The 15,086-nt window shown below is 44.2% G+C and overlaps 1 protein-coding gene across 3 annotated transcripts in view; it reads left to right on the plus strand.

Moving 5' to 3' along the window:
- Positions 1-15,086, plus strand: part of dtnbp1b (dystrobrevin binding protein 1b) — a 199,837-nt gene that overhangs the window by 179,421 nt on the left and 5,330 nt on the right. For all 3 annotated transcript variants that reach the window (XM_084031570.1, XM_084031569.1, XM_084031571.1), the window contains one exon: positions 14,682-14,849. In XM_084031570.1, coding sequence (XP_083887696.1) covers positions 14,682-14,849 — 168 coding nt within the window. The remainder of the gene's footprint in view (positions 1-14,681; positions 14,850-15,086) is intronic.

Genomic DNA, 15,086 nt, shown 5'->3' on the forward strand with positions numbered 1-15,086 from the left:
GTCTGGGATTTATGGAAATAATTGCTTTTAATGATGGATTTTGTTCAAGAGATGAAATAATCCGTGCTGTCAAAGGATAAAGTCAAGGACAAAGAAAGGCTTAAATATTCATTTTAATAAGACATAATAATCACATTTGAACTCCACTTGTTTCCTTTTGCTACGATGGACACGATCTGTGGGCTGAATGCCAATATTTTACATCCAAACAAAGAATAAGCCATAACTACAATGTTTTTCCACGTTGTGACTGTTGTACCATTATCATTATAATAGTCTATCCATCCATCCGTTTTATTCTACTCACTTATCCTTCAGGGTTGCAGCAACATCTGCCATAGATCAGAAATGTATAAACTTTTTGGATGGATGATACGTCATCTCTCATTACATCTCCTGCCTTACATTGCCTTCCGCTCCGTGTCACAAGCCGTGTCCACCAGGTGTTGTTGGCAAACCCTGGGTCGTCTCATCACTCACAGTGTTTACACAACTCTACGACTGCCAGGGTTTCCCAGCAGTCTTTACCCTCGGATCATCCTTGCTCAGTTAGATAAGGGGGAACAGTCTCACAGCAAAGATGCTTTTGAGCTTCGGCGTGTTACAAAGACCGCCACAAAAGGGAGAAAACGAGTGGAGACAAAGGGAGGAAGAGGGGCGATAAAAGGCTGAAGGAGGGGGGACAGAAAAATGAGGAGATGGGATGAACAATGTGCAGGGAAAGAGGAAGAAGAGAGTGCAGCAGAGGAAGGGTACAATAGAGAAGGAAAGATAGCAGGTGGAGGGGTGAAGGGGAGTGAATAATAGAAAGAGAATATTGGTAAAGAGGAGGAATTAAAAAGACTGAGCCGAACCAAAAAGCACATTACTGATAATGAAAAGGAATAATAAAAAGACAGAGGAGAGTAAGGCGCTACTCTACGCTATCTGGAAGTCGGCTAATTGGTGGCGGTTGGAGGTTGCAGAGAGATCGCACACCGCAGGAATGGAGAGTCTACTTTCTGGACGACAGGATGTCATTCTGTTTTTAAATTAATCACAGTGCTGTTATTATTTTAGCCGCAGCACATTGTCTGAGGTTTTGTGCTCTGGTTGTTCAGAACCACAACCCACAATCTTCTAATTGTTGGTTACAATATATAATAGTGACTTATTGTTTTAATAATATTGGTGCCATATTTCTGATGTACCAGACAGGGATGCAGTTGCATGGAGTCATAGAGATCACATGTCAAAGATCCCTTTCATCCAGCCATACATACGTCAATTAAACACACCGTAATGGTGAAGAACCAGTCAGTATCACAGCTCCAAATACGCTCCCACTGCTCACCATGCTGGGAGATTATGCTCCGAGCTGTGCGGCTCGACAGAAGCGTAATAAATACTTCAGATCCAGAAGGAACATAATGATTGTAATTAAAGAGACAATAGCGACTGGTGTATAGTTTCAACACACACGGTTATGGCAGTTGTTTTGTATTAAGGGTGTGCCCCGGTTACTTCAGTCCTGAAGGAAGAGAGAGAGGGACGAATCTGGATTTAGGTCCGTCTCAAATATGCCTGGGGATGATGTCAAACTGGAGGACCAACAGGACAGACTTACATGACATGCACACAGATGAACAAAGACACATTCTCATACAGACTTCTATCCATCGAAACACAAAATGTATTTTCTAGTCAAAAAAAAAAAGAAAGAAAAGAAATAGTGTTTTTGTCTCAAATCCTGGTCAAGGATGGTTTTTCGAAATTCCATTTTCTCTCCCTGAGTGAGGTACCCCAGCAGGTGGGTTATCACTTTTCTCTCTCCTCTCCGCCCACTCCTCTGGGAGATGGAGAAAAAAAGTAATAGTGTGGTCAGACAGCCAGAGAGTTGCTCTAATTAGGTCCATGGTTGAACAGACCGTATTTACAGACTCAGACAGAGAGGAGAGTCTGTTACAGAGTTTGCACTGATGGATCGTGTGAGCTTAATGTTTTCTGCTTGCGTACGCTTCTTTGCATTTGTGTTTCTGTCACTTTCATACTGAAGCACGTCTTGTGTGTGTCTGTATTTCAGTTCCTGCTGCTCAGGCTCCTATATTCTTCTTTCCAAGGTGTTTCTTCTGCCTGTTCTCCCCCTCTGTCCTCCAACCCCCTGCCTGCTGCCTGAGGGGAGATAACTAGGGTCAGCCACATAAACCCTGCAAGGACCACCCTCCCTATTTCTCCTTCTGTGACTGCGTACCTAACTCTGCAGAAAAGACAGGTTTAAACCATGTGCACATCTGTGTGAGTGAGTAAACACGTGTCTTATGCATGTATGTGAGGGTAGCAGTCGATGTGGTTAATCTGGTGCATGGCCTGTGTGCTGTTTGTTTGTGTGTGTTTGTGTGTGTCAGCGTGAAACAACAAAACAAAAAGAGACAGCGAGACAGGTTGCTGCGGGGGCGGGGAGGCGTGTCCCGCTGTGTGCCGGGTGAGTGTGTGTGGCCCGGCTTGAAGTTGATACAACAAAAACAACAGATGGATTTACAGATACAGCATCATGGCTGCACCGCTAATCAAGTGTTTCGTCCCAAGGTGTGCTGCTTTGGCTATAATACTTGTGCACATACACACATCATTAATAGTGTATAAAGAGCGCCTCTATCGTATGCGATGGATATCTTGAATCCAAGGTTTAAACCGCAAAATGTGTAGTAAAAAAAAAACATCTTTTGATTTAGAGGTCAGAATGTACATAACATGGAGCCTCAAGGGTATTTCTATATTCAGAGAGCAGTATTGTACCATATGATTGTGATGCAGCAGCTGTACTCTAATGCTGCAGGCTATACAGTAATAAGCATGCTACCCGGTGTGAGAAAGCATGATGAAATAATCCAGGGGAGATGAGATAATATGAAAGAAAGGAGTACAGTAACACATGCCCAGGGGGGTTCTCTCTCTCTCTCTCTTTGTGTGTGTGTGTGTGTGTGTGTGTGTGTGCGCTCTCTTGTAGCGTTCTCTCTCCCCTGATCCAGATCAGGGCTCCTCACACTGCATGCCGGGGCTAACGAGAGGGCACACTTTGACTCTGCAGATAAACGAGGGGGTGAAAGCAACAGAAGAGGGATGAGGAGGATGTGGGAGAAATAACGCAGTGGCGGGGAAGAGAAGTGCAGCTCGAGAAAACAAACAGATGTTGCCGATATCTCTGTCCCGGTCGCACAAAAACACCGTTGAAATATTTAGTGTTGGATGAGAAGAACAAGCTTTCTGCTCGTTCATCCAGAGAGAATGTGTTGAGCTCACAGAGAATTTGCTCTTTTTTTTGTTGCATTTTTTCAATGACATCTTAAAATCAATAACTGGATACAGTATAACTATTTCAAGAATAACAGTCCTTCAGGCTGAACAGATATTCTTTTTTTTTTTTCTTTTTTTGCTGCGTGCGTGGCCCGTTTGCAGTGACATCATCAAAATGTCACTGAAGTGGAAATTGCAGTTCAGTGCACAGGAGATGTGCATCTAAACGCTCCGCACTGCACAACTGGAGTAGAGCACTTAACCACGGCAACCTCAGTTCGGAGAGCAGCGAAAATCCACTACTTGACATCTTTATCTCACAAATCCTCCACAGCATGCTATCATTTATTATGGCAACATTTTTTTTGGCTCTCCTCGTCGTTGCAAAATCATAGCCATATGGATGATGTCGTGAACGTCCTGTCTGCCTCGGCTTACGGCAATCTGTTCAATTGATATATTGGAACGGCGCAGCACATTCGGAGAAGCAAAAAGTACTTCTCGTGTTCCTCCAACCACCTGGGAAATATATGAATAAGAGATGCATTTTCCTAGCTGGAGGCAGCAATTTGAAACATAATAGTCTAAACCCATGAAAGGGTCACCTGGTTGGCAGCGTTTAGCTTCACTGTGATACTGAAATGAACCGTCACTGAACTTATCTGCAGTAGCTCCGTTAAGTATCCTCTGGCTCATAATTACACTCTTACCCAACAGACCGGATGTGGTATTCATCATTGGTAAATGTGTATATTAAGTATTAATCATATTTTAATACTTTGTCATGCATACACACACACACACACACACACACACACACACACACACACACACACACACACACACACACACATCTCCATCTCTCCTGGCCACCACAGGATGACAGTAGGCTGGCTCTAAGTGAGGGATGTGAAGGCATCACATTTATAGATTCATACCATTATCCCACTTGGAAGCCTCTTAACCTAAGTCTATTCACACACGTTCCCATCACCCCCTGCAGCTGGAAGCTTCTCTATTGTTGCTGAGCCGTGCAAGTAGGAAATGAGGTTGCTATTTTTTTTTTAAACAGTAAGGGTCGGCACGGTTCCAAGAAAGAGACGAGTTGTATTTCTCCTGTGAGAGCAGAGCAGATATGAAGATGTGTCGACTCTATATCAGTTCTTTATATTTTGTATCCAACTCAAACTCAAACTGTGAGAATATAATGTGCTGGAAATGAACTTCCAGATATCACTCTTTTGATTTTCCATTTTTTTTGGATTGTTGTAAAATTCAGAAAATGAACAAAATCATTGTCTTCTAAAAATCTAGTCCAAAAAATGTATCTATATCAAGATTTCACCAACCAATACCTGATTACATTAAACATACATTAACCTACATTAAATTAGCATGTAACATAACCATGTTGGCATATGCCTGAACACCTGCTGGAGACGCCAGCAAGACACACTGCATGTAAACTAATCTATCATTTATCAGCTCCCCTAAATAAAAAAAAAAAGGCTGCACACTCCCTTTCTGGCGCTCACTGGAACATGTGTACCGATGAAAAATTGATCAAAAGGAACATGTGTATGTCTGCGGTCACGGGGAGTTTAAAACACATGTTCTTAGCTGAGATGAAGGGATATTCATGCACGAGGAGATTCTTCTGCTTTCCAAATGTTTGATTAACAATGAAGCTAATTAAATGAAATACTTCCTAAGACAGGAAACATTTAACTGTCAAGGATTTTCACATCCACTCCACTTGAGACTAACAGCTCTTTGCCAAGGAGATTTTGTTTTCTTTTTTTCGTCATTTTTTGGCTTTTGTCGTCCCACTTGTATAATTTTCTTGATCTTTATAAAAACGTGTGTTTTAACCTTTATAGGGTGTCGTAACTAGAGGTGTTAGAGGAATTGACTTGAGTATTCCGATGTGTTTTCTGATCCTGTATCGGCTCTCAAAAACACAAACGTTTACATGCAAAGACAAAAGGCAGACAGTGGCTCAAATTGCACAAAAAGTAGTGCTATGAGAGTGGCCTCCCCGCTATGATAATGGCCTCCCCTCCCCAAAAACCTGATAGCTTTTGCATTGAGAGCACTGCAGAGCTCAGTTATTATTTATCCCATGCAGTACTCAGATACTTTCTGGTCTACTCCTGTCGAAGGGAGGTTGGCGAGATTCTACAACGTTGGAAGTTCACGTTTTGGCTCACAGCCTCAGATGCACATCGGCCCATTCTCTGTCTCCTGTATCGCCCTTTCTCTTCACTTCCCTCTGCTTCCTAAAATAAAAAATGTAAAAAAGAAATATTCATAAAGGAAACAGTGAATAGGCCAGTCTTGAATGAGGACCTGCAGTGGTTAAGGATGTATTGCTTGCGGATTCCTGCATAATGCCTCTGGAAATATCACACATTTCTATGAAAATAAACATGCAGCTCCTCATTCTCAAACAGCACGCTCGCTTACAAACGACAGGCATGTTTGAAGCTGACCTTGTTATCCGCGGTGCCACGGTGATATTCTATTATGAGGCGCTGCTGCCTGTCCAGAGCCTCCCTGCCGCTCCGGTTAGATTGCACCAAACGCCCGAGGGCATGTGAGCACTCGAGTTTTCTTTTTTTCCCCGCTGGAGTCTTCTAGAGATTTGTACCTGCCTCCTTGTTGTGAGGATCAGATCGGCGCGTGTTCCTCATTTAGAGGGTAATACGCAGCCATTACTGCATTAGCCATCGTTAAACAAGACATCACCCTTATCGGTGTGAGTAAAGCTCCCTTCAAGGCAAGCAATTAACCTGTTAGAAAATGCCTCTCGCCCCTACTTGTCCTCTTTCTGTGCCTCATTCAGCCTCTATTAACGTTTCACAGGGGTTTTCTTGATGTAAGCATTATTAATTGTGTCCTGGGGAGCGGGGAATCTGTTTCCAGCTGTAAGGCGTGACGTATCTGCATACTATACATCCATATGGGTAAAGACTTTGTGAAGGTAATAAACGACACCGTCCACAGTTTGATTCCTCGTCGTCAGGTGCTTCGAGCCCATTGGCTGATTTATTTGGCAGCCCGAGGATTTGCTTTCTCCCGTATTTATCTCCGAGCACAGAGAAGAGTATGGGGGAAATTTAATTTTTCATTATTCATTAAGACACATTTAATCCCCGGTTGAATGGATTGGTTTAGCAGCACTTGAATGGCAAATGAAGCAGAGACTAGAACTGCAAAATTCTGATTAGCCCAAAGAATTCAATTCCCACATATTAGGTAAGGCCGTTTATCGGCCCTTCCTCAAACGTTACAGACAGTTCTTGGTGTGTGCAGCGTTCTGTGACCTCATGAGAGTCGCCCAGAAACGGCATCAGTGAACACGCCGAGGGTTTATGGTGGTCGACGCGTGCTGTCGGTGGAGGAGAGAGACGTTTTGGAGCAGATAGCGTAAGGTGGGCACTCTGACAGGCCTGTGAAGAACTGGGAGACCTCTGACAACATGTTGACTTTCCTCTTTCCTCCTCGCTCTCCTTGATGGATGGACTCTCTATTTGACAATGCGCTGTCAGGAGATGTCAGATAAAACAACCTACTCCCCATCTTTCTGTCTCTCTGTCACCGGCTATCACTCCAAGGCCACAGAACCATATTAGACGTGAGCATTATGCTGAATAACTTCAAATCTGTTTATGTTATTTACGTGTAGATATAATTATTTCAGAGAGACTTCCGAACCACTTCCTTACCTAAAATATGAATGCGTATGAATATATCTTGCTTCCATAGAGTACATTTGCTTGCATTCCTCTACATCGCCTCTGCTTCAGGCCTTTCTATCCACAAGATAAGGATGTTGAACAAACACTTCAGAACAAAGCAGGCATGCAGACGTGGCTGCACATCTCAGAGCTGCTGGCCTCTGCAGCAACAGCCCGTTTATATCTCACATCGTTTCAAACCGTTAGACGGTTGCTCTTGCTTCACCGTTGTTTCAAATCAGATTAAAATGAAAAAGGAATAATAACAAATGCACCTTGAAATCCAGTGTGCAGTCATGTTATGTAACCGTGGTAACGTGTATGTTTGTTTACGCAGCACATCTTTGTAACAGCATTTCCACCCGTGAATTTGTTTTTTTTTTTGACAAAATGATTCAAATAATCTGCCAGGTGGGTCACAGGAGGGATATTTGGTCACATTTCATTTTCTTTAACTAACGTCGCTGAGGTTTTTTTTACTCACCTAAGCTTTATTTATTTTCACCCCAATGAGGCCCCCAACAAATGCTATCGCTGGTTCTTTGATTAGTTTAGAAGCTGAAATGCTCTGTTAGCAGCCTGGGTTTTTATCAAATCAGGCGTTAGGCTCTTTAGATGATACAGACTGAGGCTGCATTTAAATCCCCCGCAGTGCATTCACTGTAAAATTGCTAGAATCTCCCCAGTATTCAAACATCAGCAACATCAAAAGCCGAGGGGAGGCAAAGGCAATACAGATAAGCACCTATATTTTATTACTGGGCTAATAAATGAGGGTCCGATTATTATTAAACTGCTGATTTAAAATATAGAATGTCAATCAGAAAACCTAATAGAATCACACAGAGTTTTAAGTTATGTAACCAAAAGGATATTACCGAAGGACATCATCCTTCACCCCCTCTCACATCTAATTGGTACATTCCTAATCCCACTGTACTTGCTGCCGGCTGAACGCCCTGCTTTGCTGCGCTGCCTTGTCATGACCCATCCAGTCAATCTATCAGCGTGTTTCTGCACACATTTCAGTCCGTCCAAACGATGTATGGCTTTCTATGTGATCTTTTTATGTGACTAACTGACATTAGTGTGAATCACGTCCTTCAGGGCTGCGTGATGAGCCATTACGGGGGTCTCTGAACGGGTACGCCGTCTTCTGACGTAGAGTAAGTCATCATTTGTAGTGATGCATGTTCTGTCCTCTGGTGGTGTTCAGGCTGCGAATGACTTAGCAGGAAGAAGCCCTCCCACTGAGCTCTGCCTTCCACGTTGCTGAGCAGTTGCCTGGTTACATGTGTAGTTAGCGAAACTGTTATACTGTGCGTTTTCACTCCCACTCACATCAGATGACGGTTCCTGACTGAGGAAGAGAGCGAGAAACTTGATGCACGCGGCTTTGAATCACGAGGAGGAAGCTCCCGACCATCCCCGCCCACATCTTTAGCTTCCAGCGTAAAGAGTGTTGGTGTTAGTGGTGTAACTAAACATCGCCACGCACGACAAGTCACGATTCCAGACAGATGTATGACTCAATAATATTTTAATAATCTGCCATAGCTCAGCAGCCGTCACAGTAAATCTAAACTCCACGTTAGTCCAACGTTCTCAGTATGTTTTATTGTGTTCATTTCATTAAAAGAGTCATTCTGCATTTCTACTCCCCCAAAATGTTGCACACTGTTCCTTTAATTCACACATCCTTCAGTCCGAACGTGAAGGTTCACGTAGTTTTCTTGTATATCTGTAAATAACAGCAAAGTAAAGCCGGCAGCTGTTGTGGAACATTTTTCGAATAACATTTTTCAATATTGCAGAATGTAGAGGTTTCCCTCTTGAAAAATGTCACACTATCTAACAAAGAGAGAACAAATTGTACTTGCAATTTCAATCTTGGAACCCCAAAGGCAAGAAAACCAACTCTTACTACAAAGTAGAACAATAACAGTGAGATGCTGGCAGGCTGTCGGAGGCTGGAAATTGGATTTAAAAAGTGCGAGACAGCTAATACAGTAGCTTAATGTTTTTGTCTTCCTTGGGCTAAGTATACATTCAGATGACACCATGTTATTATTATTGTTTTTTTTAATAAACAGCACAAAAAGAAAACACTGTTCCAGCTTCCCAGATGTGCATGAGTGATGCTACAGCTGGCAGAGCCCGGACAGAAACCTCACGAAGCTGCCACTTGCTGTTTAACCCACAGTGATGACCGACAGGTGTTATTGACAGACAGAGAGAGGGTGGAAGAGGGCAGGAGGAACTGCTGGGTGTATGTGGGGGCGGTTATCTGGTTTGTGTTTTAATGAGCCTCGGGTCGTAAGGATGGTTGGTCGGATGATGAGTGTGAAGTCAGTATAAGGGCAGCCTGTGAAAGTGTTGGAGAAGCTATAGGCATTAACCTGCTCTATATGCAGTAAAAGTCATTACAAACGAGCACACAGGTATACAGATGCATGCGTGGAGGGTTCATTCACCGTCAAGTCCCACTTCAGCCACAATAATGACTCACTCCGCCTCGTCAACATGCATTCTTAAGCAGGTTTCATTTCCACACACAGAAAGTTCATCCAGTCCCTCTGGAGAACACAGATGCTGTATTATGCACATTTTGTCACTTAACACGTCATTTTGATGTGTGTGTGTGTGTGTGTGTGTGTGTGTGCAACGGAGAGCTTGTGTGTGTTATTTACAGTCGAGGGCAGCCTTTGGCGGAAAACCTGAGCACTTGAGAGACACAGCGAAGGCAGACGGAGTCTAAAAATACCACGGCTGAGTGAGCAGCGAGGGCTTAAGAAGAAGAAGAAGCAGTGGCTGTCTCCGCTGTCGGGCCCGCCTCGTGGTCCTCAGGCTGTCTCACAATGAAATATTAGGCCTTTTATAAGCAAACGGAAAAAACGAATCCATCCGAGACCAGACAGCTAATTTAAAACGACGGGTAGAACAAGAGGGGGGATTTTATAGGGGACGTTGAACATTTGATCTGTTCGGTGAGTCATTGTGATGTTAAGTGTATGAAACGGCTAAAACGAGAGCGTAGATGGATTGTTTGAACGCTTAATCAACATTTTGGGTGGAAAAAACGGTAATTGGAGCTCATTAGGAAAGCGTATCAGACTCATCCACGCTTGTAAAAAGCCAGTTTTCAAACTGAATACAGTGACTTTGACGTGACAGTGTGTTCAGTGTGTGTGTTCTGCGTTCCTCAGCTATGACGTCCTTTTCCTCTCACCGTATCTGAGTGACACACAGATGAAAACTTTTCACCCCCGTACACATCCTGCGATCTCGCCGCCCGCCCATCCTCCTTCCCGTCTCTGCGTGTCTTTCTGGCTCACGTACACAAACAGCCTCGGAGGACCATTACATGCCCAATACTGCAGGCGCACAGAAGCTGGCTCTGGTCCCGGGGCCTGTGGCAGGCATTAAAAGACACTTTCATCAGAGCGTCCATTCGTTTGTCCACCGAGGCTTCAAACGTAACCCTCTCTCCGTTGGCTCAGCTCCCTCAGCACCTGATATATGTGAAGTACACTACAAAGTGTAAACGGCTGTGGACCGGCGGTGACTTGAATTGGCGGTTGATGACTCCCAAAGAGATATATTTCCATTTGGGGGGGAAAAAAAAGAGGGCTGTTAGTGTTACTTGTTATTTACAGTCACTTAAATGGAGCCCGTCGGTGTTAAAAACTCAATGTGCTTTATAGCGAAGAGAACATTCTGAAAGAGCTCTAATTAAGCTCTAAGTGCTTTAAAAACCCGACTGGCAAGCAGTGTTGAATGTCCTCGATGCCATCACATTTGTTCCTTTTGCAAGTGAGCCCAGATGAGCGTTTCCTGTATAAAAGACAAGTGGTGACCAAGCTTGTATGATGAACGCTTCAGCCTTAGATCTGCATTTTTTTGATTTGTGAGGCTGCGAGGAAAAGACTCCATTAAGTCAAATCTCAAGCTTACGTTGAATCCTGGAGATTTGAGTTTCCCTTCATGGTGCGTTTCCTCTCCATTTTCCAGCTGCGGTTCTTAGACGGTACGATAGCTGCAGATAAAGGGAAACGCTAGAGAGGGTTTCTATATATCTGCATAAGTTATAAACTCAAACTGAATAAAATGCAGGCTGCTTGTGGGAGCGAGTACATAGCAAAGTTTATCAGCAGGTAAATTATTTTACGCTTGTTCATCATGTCTGTATATGAAATGGGTGTATCAAAAAATGACACACAGGTGCATGATCACCCACACATCCACGTGAGCAAGCAAAACACACACACACACACACACACACACACACACACACACACACCCATTTTTCCTGTGGCTTATGCTTCCTGCCTTTGTAGAGCACATGCAAACAGGCGTTTTTCTACCGCTAAAACTTCACATCGCTCTGTTCGCGTAAATAGCTGTCCGAACAAGCAGAACTAGATTATTTATTGTTATATATGTTCTTTTTTTTTGGATCATGTATAAGATTTTCATTAAAACTGTCAAAACAAGACGAAGACAGGAAATCAAAATGCTAAAGACAATGAGATCCTCATTTATAGTATTGATTTATTCTATTCCTCACAAAGGAAAATGTCCTCTTTGTGCTCATTTCTGAAGACGGGGTTCAGTTTTCGACTGCAGCAGCTCTTCCTCACGGGTGCCAAGACATCCGTCTGAGTAACTGAATGAAATTATGTCATTTCATTTGACATCATCTGCTGTGACTAACATAATGCCATTATCTTATGCATCATCACCAGATGCGTGAGCGCCTCATTCACCGTTGCATGAGTGTGTGTGTTGGCGTTTGTGTTGCTGTTGGGCTTTTACAACTCTACGTGTGCGTTCAACACGTCTGTGCAGCTGCATGTGCAGCACGGCCAGCGAGGAGAGAATTTGTTGGACTTACTGACGCGTGCTCCGGCGCTAAAGTCATCAGTGCAAACTTAATCCTGCAGGCTAAATATGAGTGAGAGCTAAAAATAGCCCCCCGTAGCTACAGTAACATGCGTAGCAGGATGCGGTTGCCTGGTCGAGGGTGATGAAGAAAAAGACGAGGAGGAGGGAGATTAGTAAGAAAAGACGTATAGCATAGGAAGGGAAATTCAACAACAGGTGGTTTTATATTCTTAAGAAGCCTGGGGGGAAAAAAGCTCATCATTAAATGTAGAAACTGACATAAACCATCACTATCCATACTTAATGTCTTGCTTAGGTTAAGAAGCTTTTAGGTTTTATCATAATGTGGCATTTGGGACACATTATTTGAATAATTAGGGAAGCATGTGACCTTTAGTTTTGCAAAAAAAACTGATTTGTACGTCGATATAATGGCCAAAGGAAAGATTTCGACGGGCAGACAGACAGATGGGAACCACACACTCACTAGGTGCATGTATGTAGTAATAAATAGATGGTACAGCTAATAATGGATTGAGAATTCGATTAGAGAGCTGAGAAGACGGGATCTCGCTCCATCGTTGCTGCTGTCTCTCCGCAAACCCTAATTATAACGGAACACGCTGCCCTCTCCCTCCCTCACTCACTCCCGATCCTCTTACTAACCCCACACAATGCTCGACAATCTGAACAAAGCTTCCCCGAGGCCCCTAATCTAATAGAGCAGTCTCTACAAGACACACACACACACACACACACACACACACACACACACACACACACCAGCCAGCCAGCCAGCCGAGCGGGTAGGGCAGAGTGAAGGATGAGGGAGTGATGGAGAAAGAAGACGGGCAGGCAGACAAAGGAGATCATTTGGACGCTGAGCAGGGAATGACAGAGAGAGGGAGAGAGAGAGAGAGAGAGAGAGGGAGAGAGAGAGACAGAGAGAGAGAGAGAGGGTGGGCTGTTTGGTGTTCATCACGAGGGAGCTCGGTTAGGACCTCATTGTTCCCTTCTTTGTATGTGTGTGTGTTTCCATCTGCTGTGGGCCCCTTAAGGGCCCAGCCTGTGTTGGTCTGTGTGAGGGGGGTCCACTCTGATCCTGCAGTACAGTCGACGCTCCCGACACAGTGTATTGATTTTGGAGGGGGGGGGCTGGTGCACACAAAGGAGAGGCGCAGGAGACTGGTGCAGGAGGGCAGCTCAATATGACCTGTGATGTAAATGCAAATAGTCATAAGGAGGGAACGTTCATGCACCAGAGGACCGTCAGCCTCTGTGTTTTAGATATCACATACATACAATGAATTCAATCTCGCCGGTGGAGGACACAATCACAGATTCTTCATTCACAACGTTCTTGATTCAGTTTTAACGAGAAAATGAACAGAAGTCAAAATGGTAAGGCGTCTTTTTAAACACATTTTCCCCTAAATTGGAGGAGTTTTCTATTTTAACTCGGGATTCAAGATATGAGACCCGTTTGGACATTTTCTACGTCGTGGCCTGGCGCTTTCCACATCTGTTAATGTCAGCGAGTGCTCTTATATAATGCTGCCATCTATCAGATGAACTAAAGAGACAGGCTTTCTCAGATTTCAGGCTGCAGCCGTGCCCACGCATACACGCACACACACACACACACACATGCTACACACACACACACACGGACGTCTTAAACTGACAGGACAGGGCCAAGCGCACTGCTCAGGCCAATCACAGAGATCTGTATAGACCAATCAGCATCCATTAAATGCTTTGGGCACTTTTCATTTGCCTACTTTGTTTTCTCTGGAAATCAATCTGAGCGCACCATCTTGAAGGATGTCTCAATTCCTCGGATGCGTCTCAAAGAGAGAGGAGGATGGAGGCTTGGTGGAGGAGCTCAGAGCGAGGATGCACAGGTGCATCCTTTGCAGAAGTCTTTCTGGCATCCGTGACGCATAAAAGAGACAATGGACAGACGATGCAGCTGTGACACACGTCATATTGAGTTGACATCGCTTTAAAAGCACGGATGTCTATTTTTGTTAAGTGTCATCGGCTCGGTTGCTCTCCCCTTGTGTCTCTCGCGTCCTTCTCTCGCATCTTAGGTGGAAGGGAGTAAGACACGAGGAGAGGAGGTGAGGAAAGGAATGGAGGAAACTGAGAAAAAGAGGGGATAGTCAAGGTATGTCAAACTCTATGACTAAATAATACCTGAATGAACTTGTAATCCAAAGAAAGAATGAATACAGCACACGGTTTGATCCTGAACCTCCACTTTAATGCCACAGCAGGACTGAGGACACAGACAGCAGGGGGGCGGGTCTTCGTTTTATTGAACTGCCTGCAGCAGAGGGGGGTTACATGCATGAGACTTCAGTGAGTGTGAACCCTCCCATGCAACCCACAGGAAGTCCTGAGTCACTGAGGGTGGGCTGAATCGCAGAATATGTGAATGCTGTGGAGCGATGAGCTCTACATCGTTCCGCTTCAGTAAAATAAAATTGAGGCTTCGTCCGAGCTGCCATTCATTTCAGATGAAAGGGTTAGAAGTAAAGTTTTCATTAAATGTGGTGTTTCCTCTTCCTGTATGTCAGAAAAACAGAAAATAGTAGATGGTTGTTCATGTTGGAGGAACCCTGGATTAGAACTTTCTAATAGTTTAGACCTGACTAATGGATCTTGAAGATTTGATTGAAAGAAATGCACATTTTTGTCGGAGGTTTGCACTCTTCCCGTGCTTTCTAGTTTCCCATACATCTGTAGCACACAGTAAAACGTTCTTTTCCCCTTTTCTAGTGGAGCTAGATGTGGAGCATGCACAGAGAGTCCCTGGAGCCGACCAGGGAGGGGCCCCCGCCTGCCAGGCCAAGCTGAAAGAGCGGCAGAAGTTCTTTGAGGAGGCCTTCCAGCAAGACATGGAGCAGTACCTCTCCACCGGCTACCTGCAGATCGCTGAGAGGAGAGGTGAGAAAGGCAGCGTTCATGCTTCTTGATCACATTTAAACAGCTTGAAATCCAACATTTCTTTTGGCCCCCGGGGGCCTACAAATGGAAAGAAGGGAAACATTTTGAGGGTTTAGGTTACGGCATCTGTTACAGTGCGGATGCCAAGCCACCCGGCATTCAAACAAATTAATTCCACACTCCTGATCCCATCAGCTGGAACCTTCACACTTCAACAGCATATCACAAGATTGAGCC

Source organism: Eutrigla gurnardus (genome assembly GCF_963514095.1).
Source record: "Eutrigla gurnardus genome assembly, chromosome: 17".
In the NCBI taxonomy this organism is placed as follows: domain Eukaryota; kingdom Metazoa; phylum Chordata; class Actinopteri; order Perciformes; family Triglidae; genus Eutrigla; species Eutrigla gurnardus.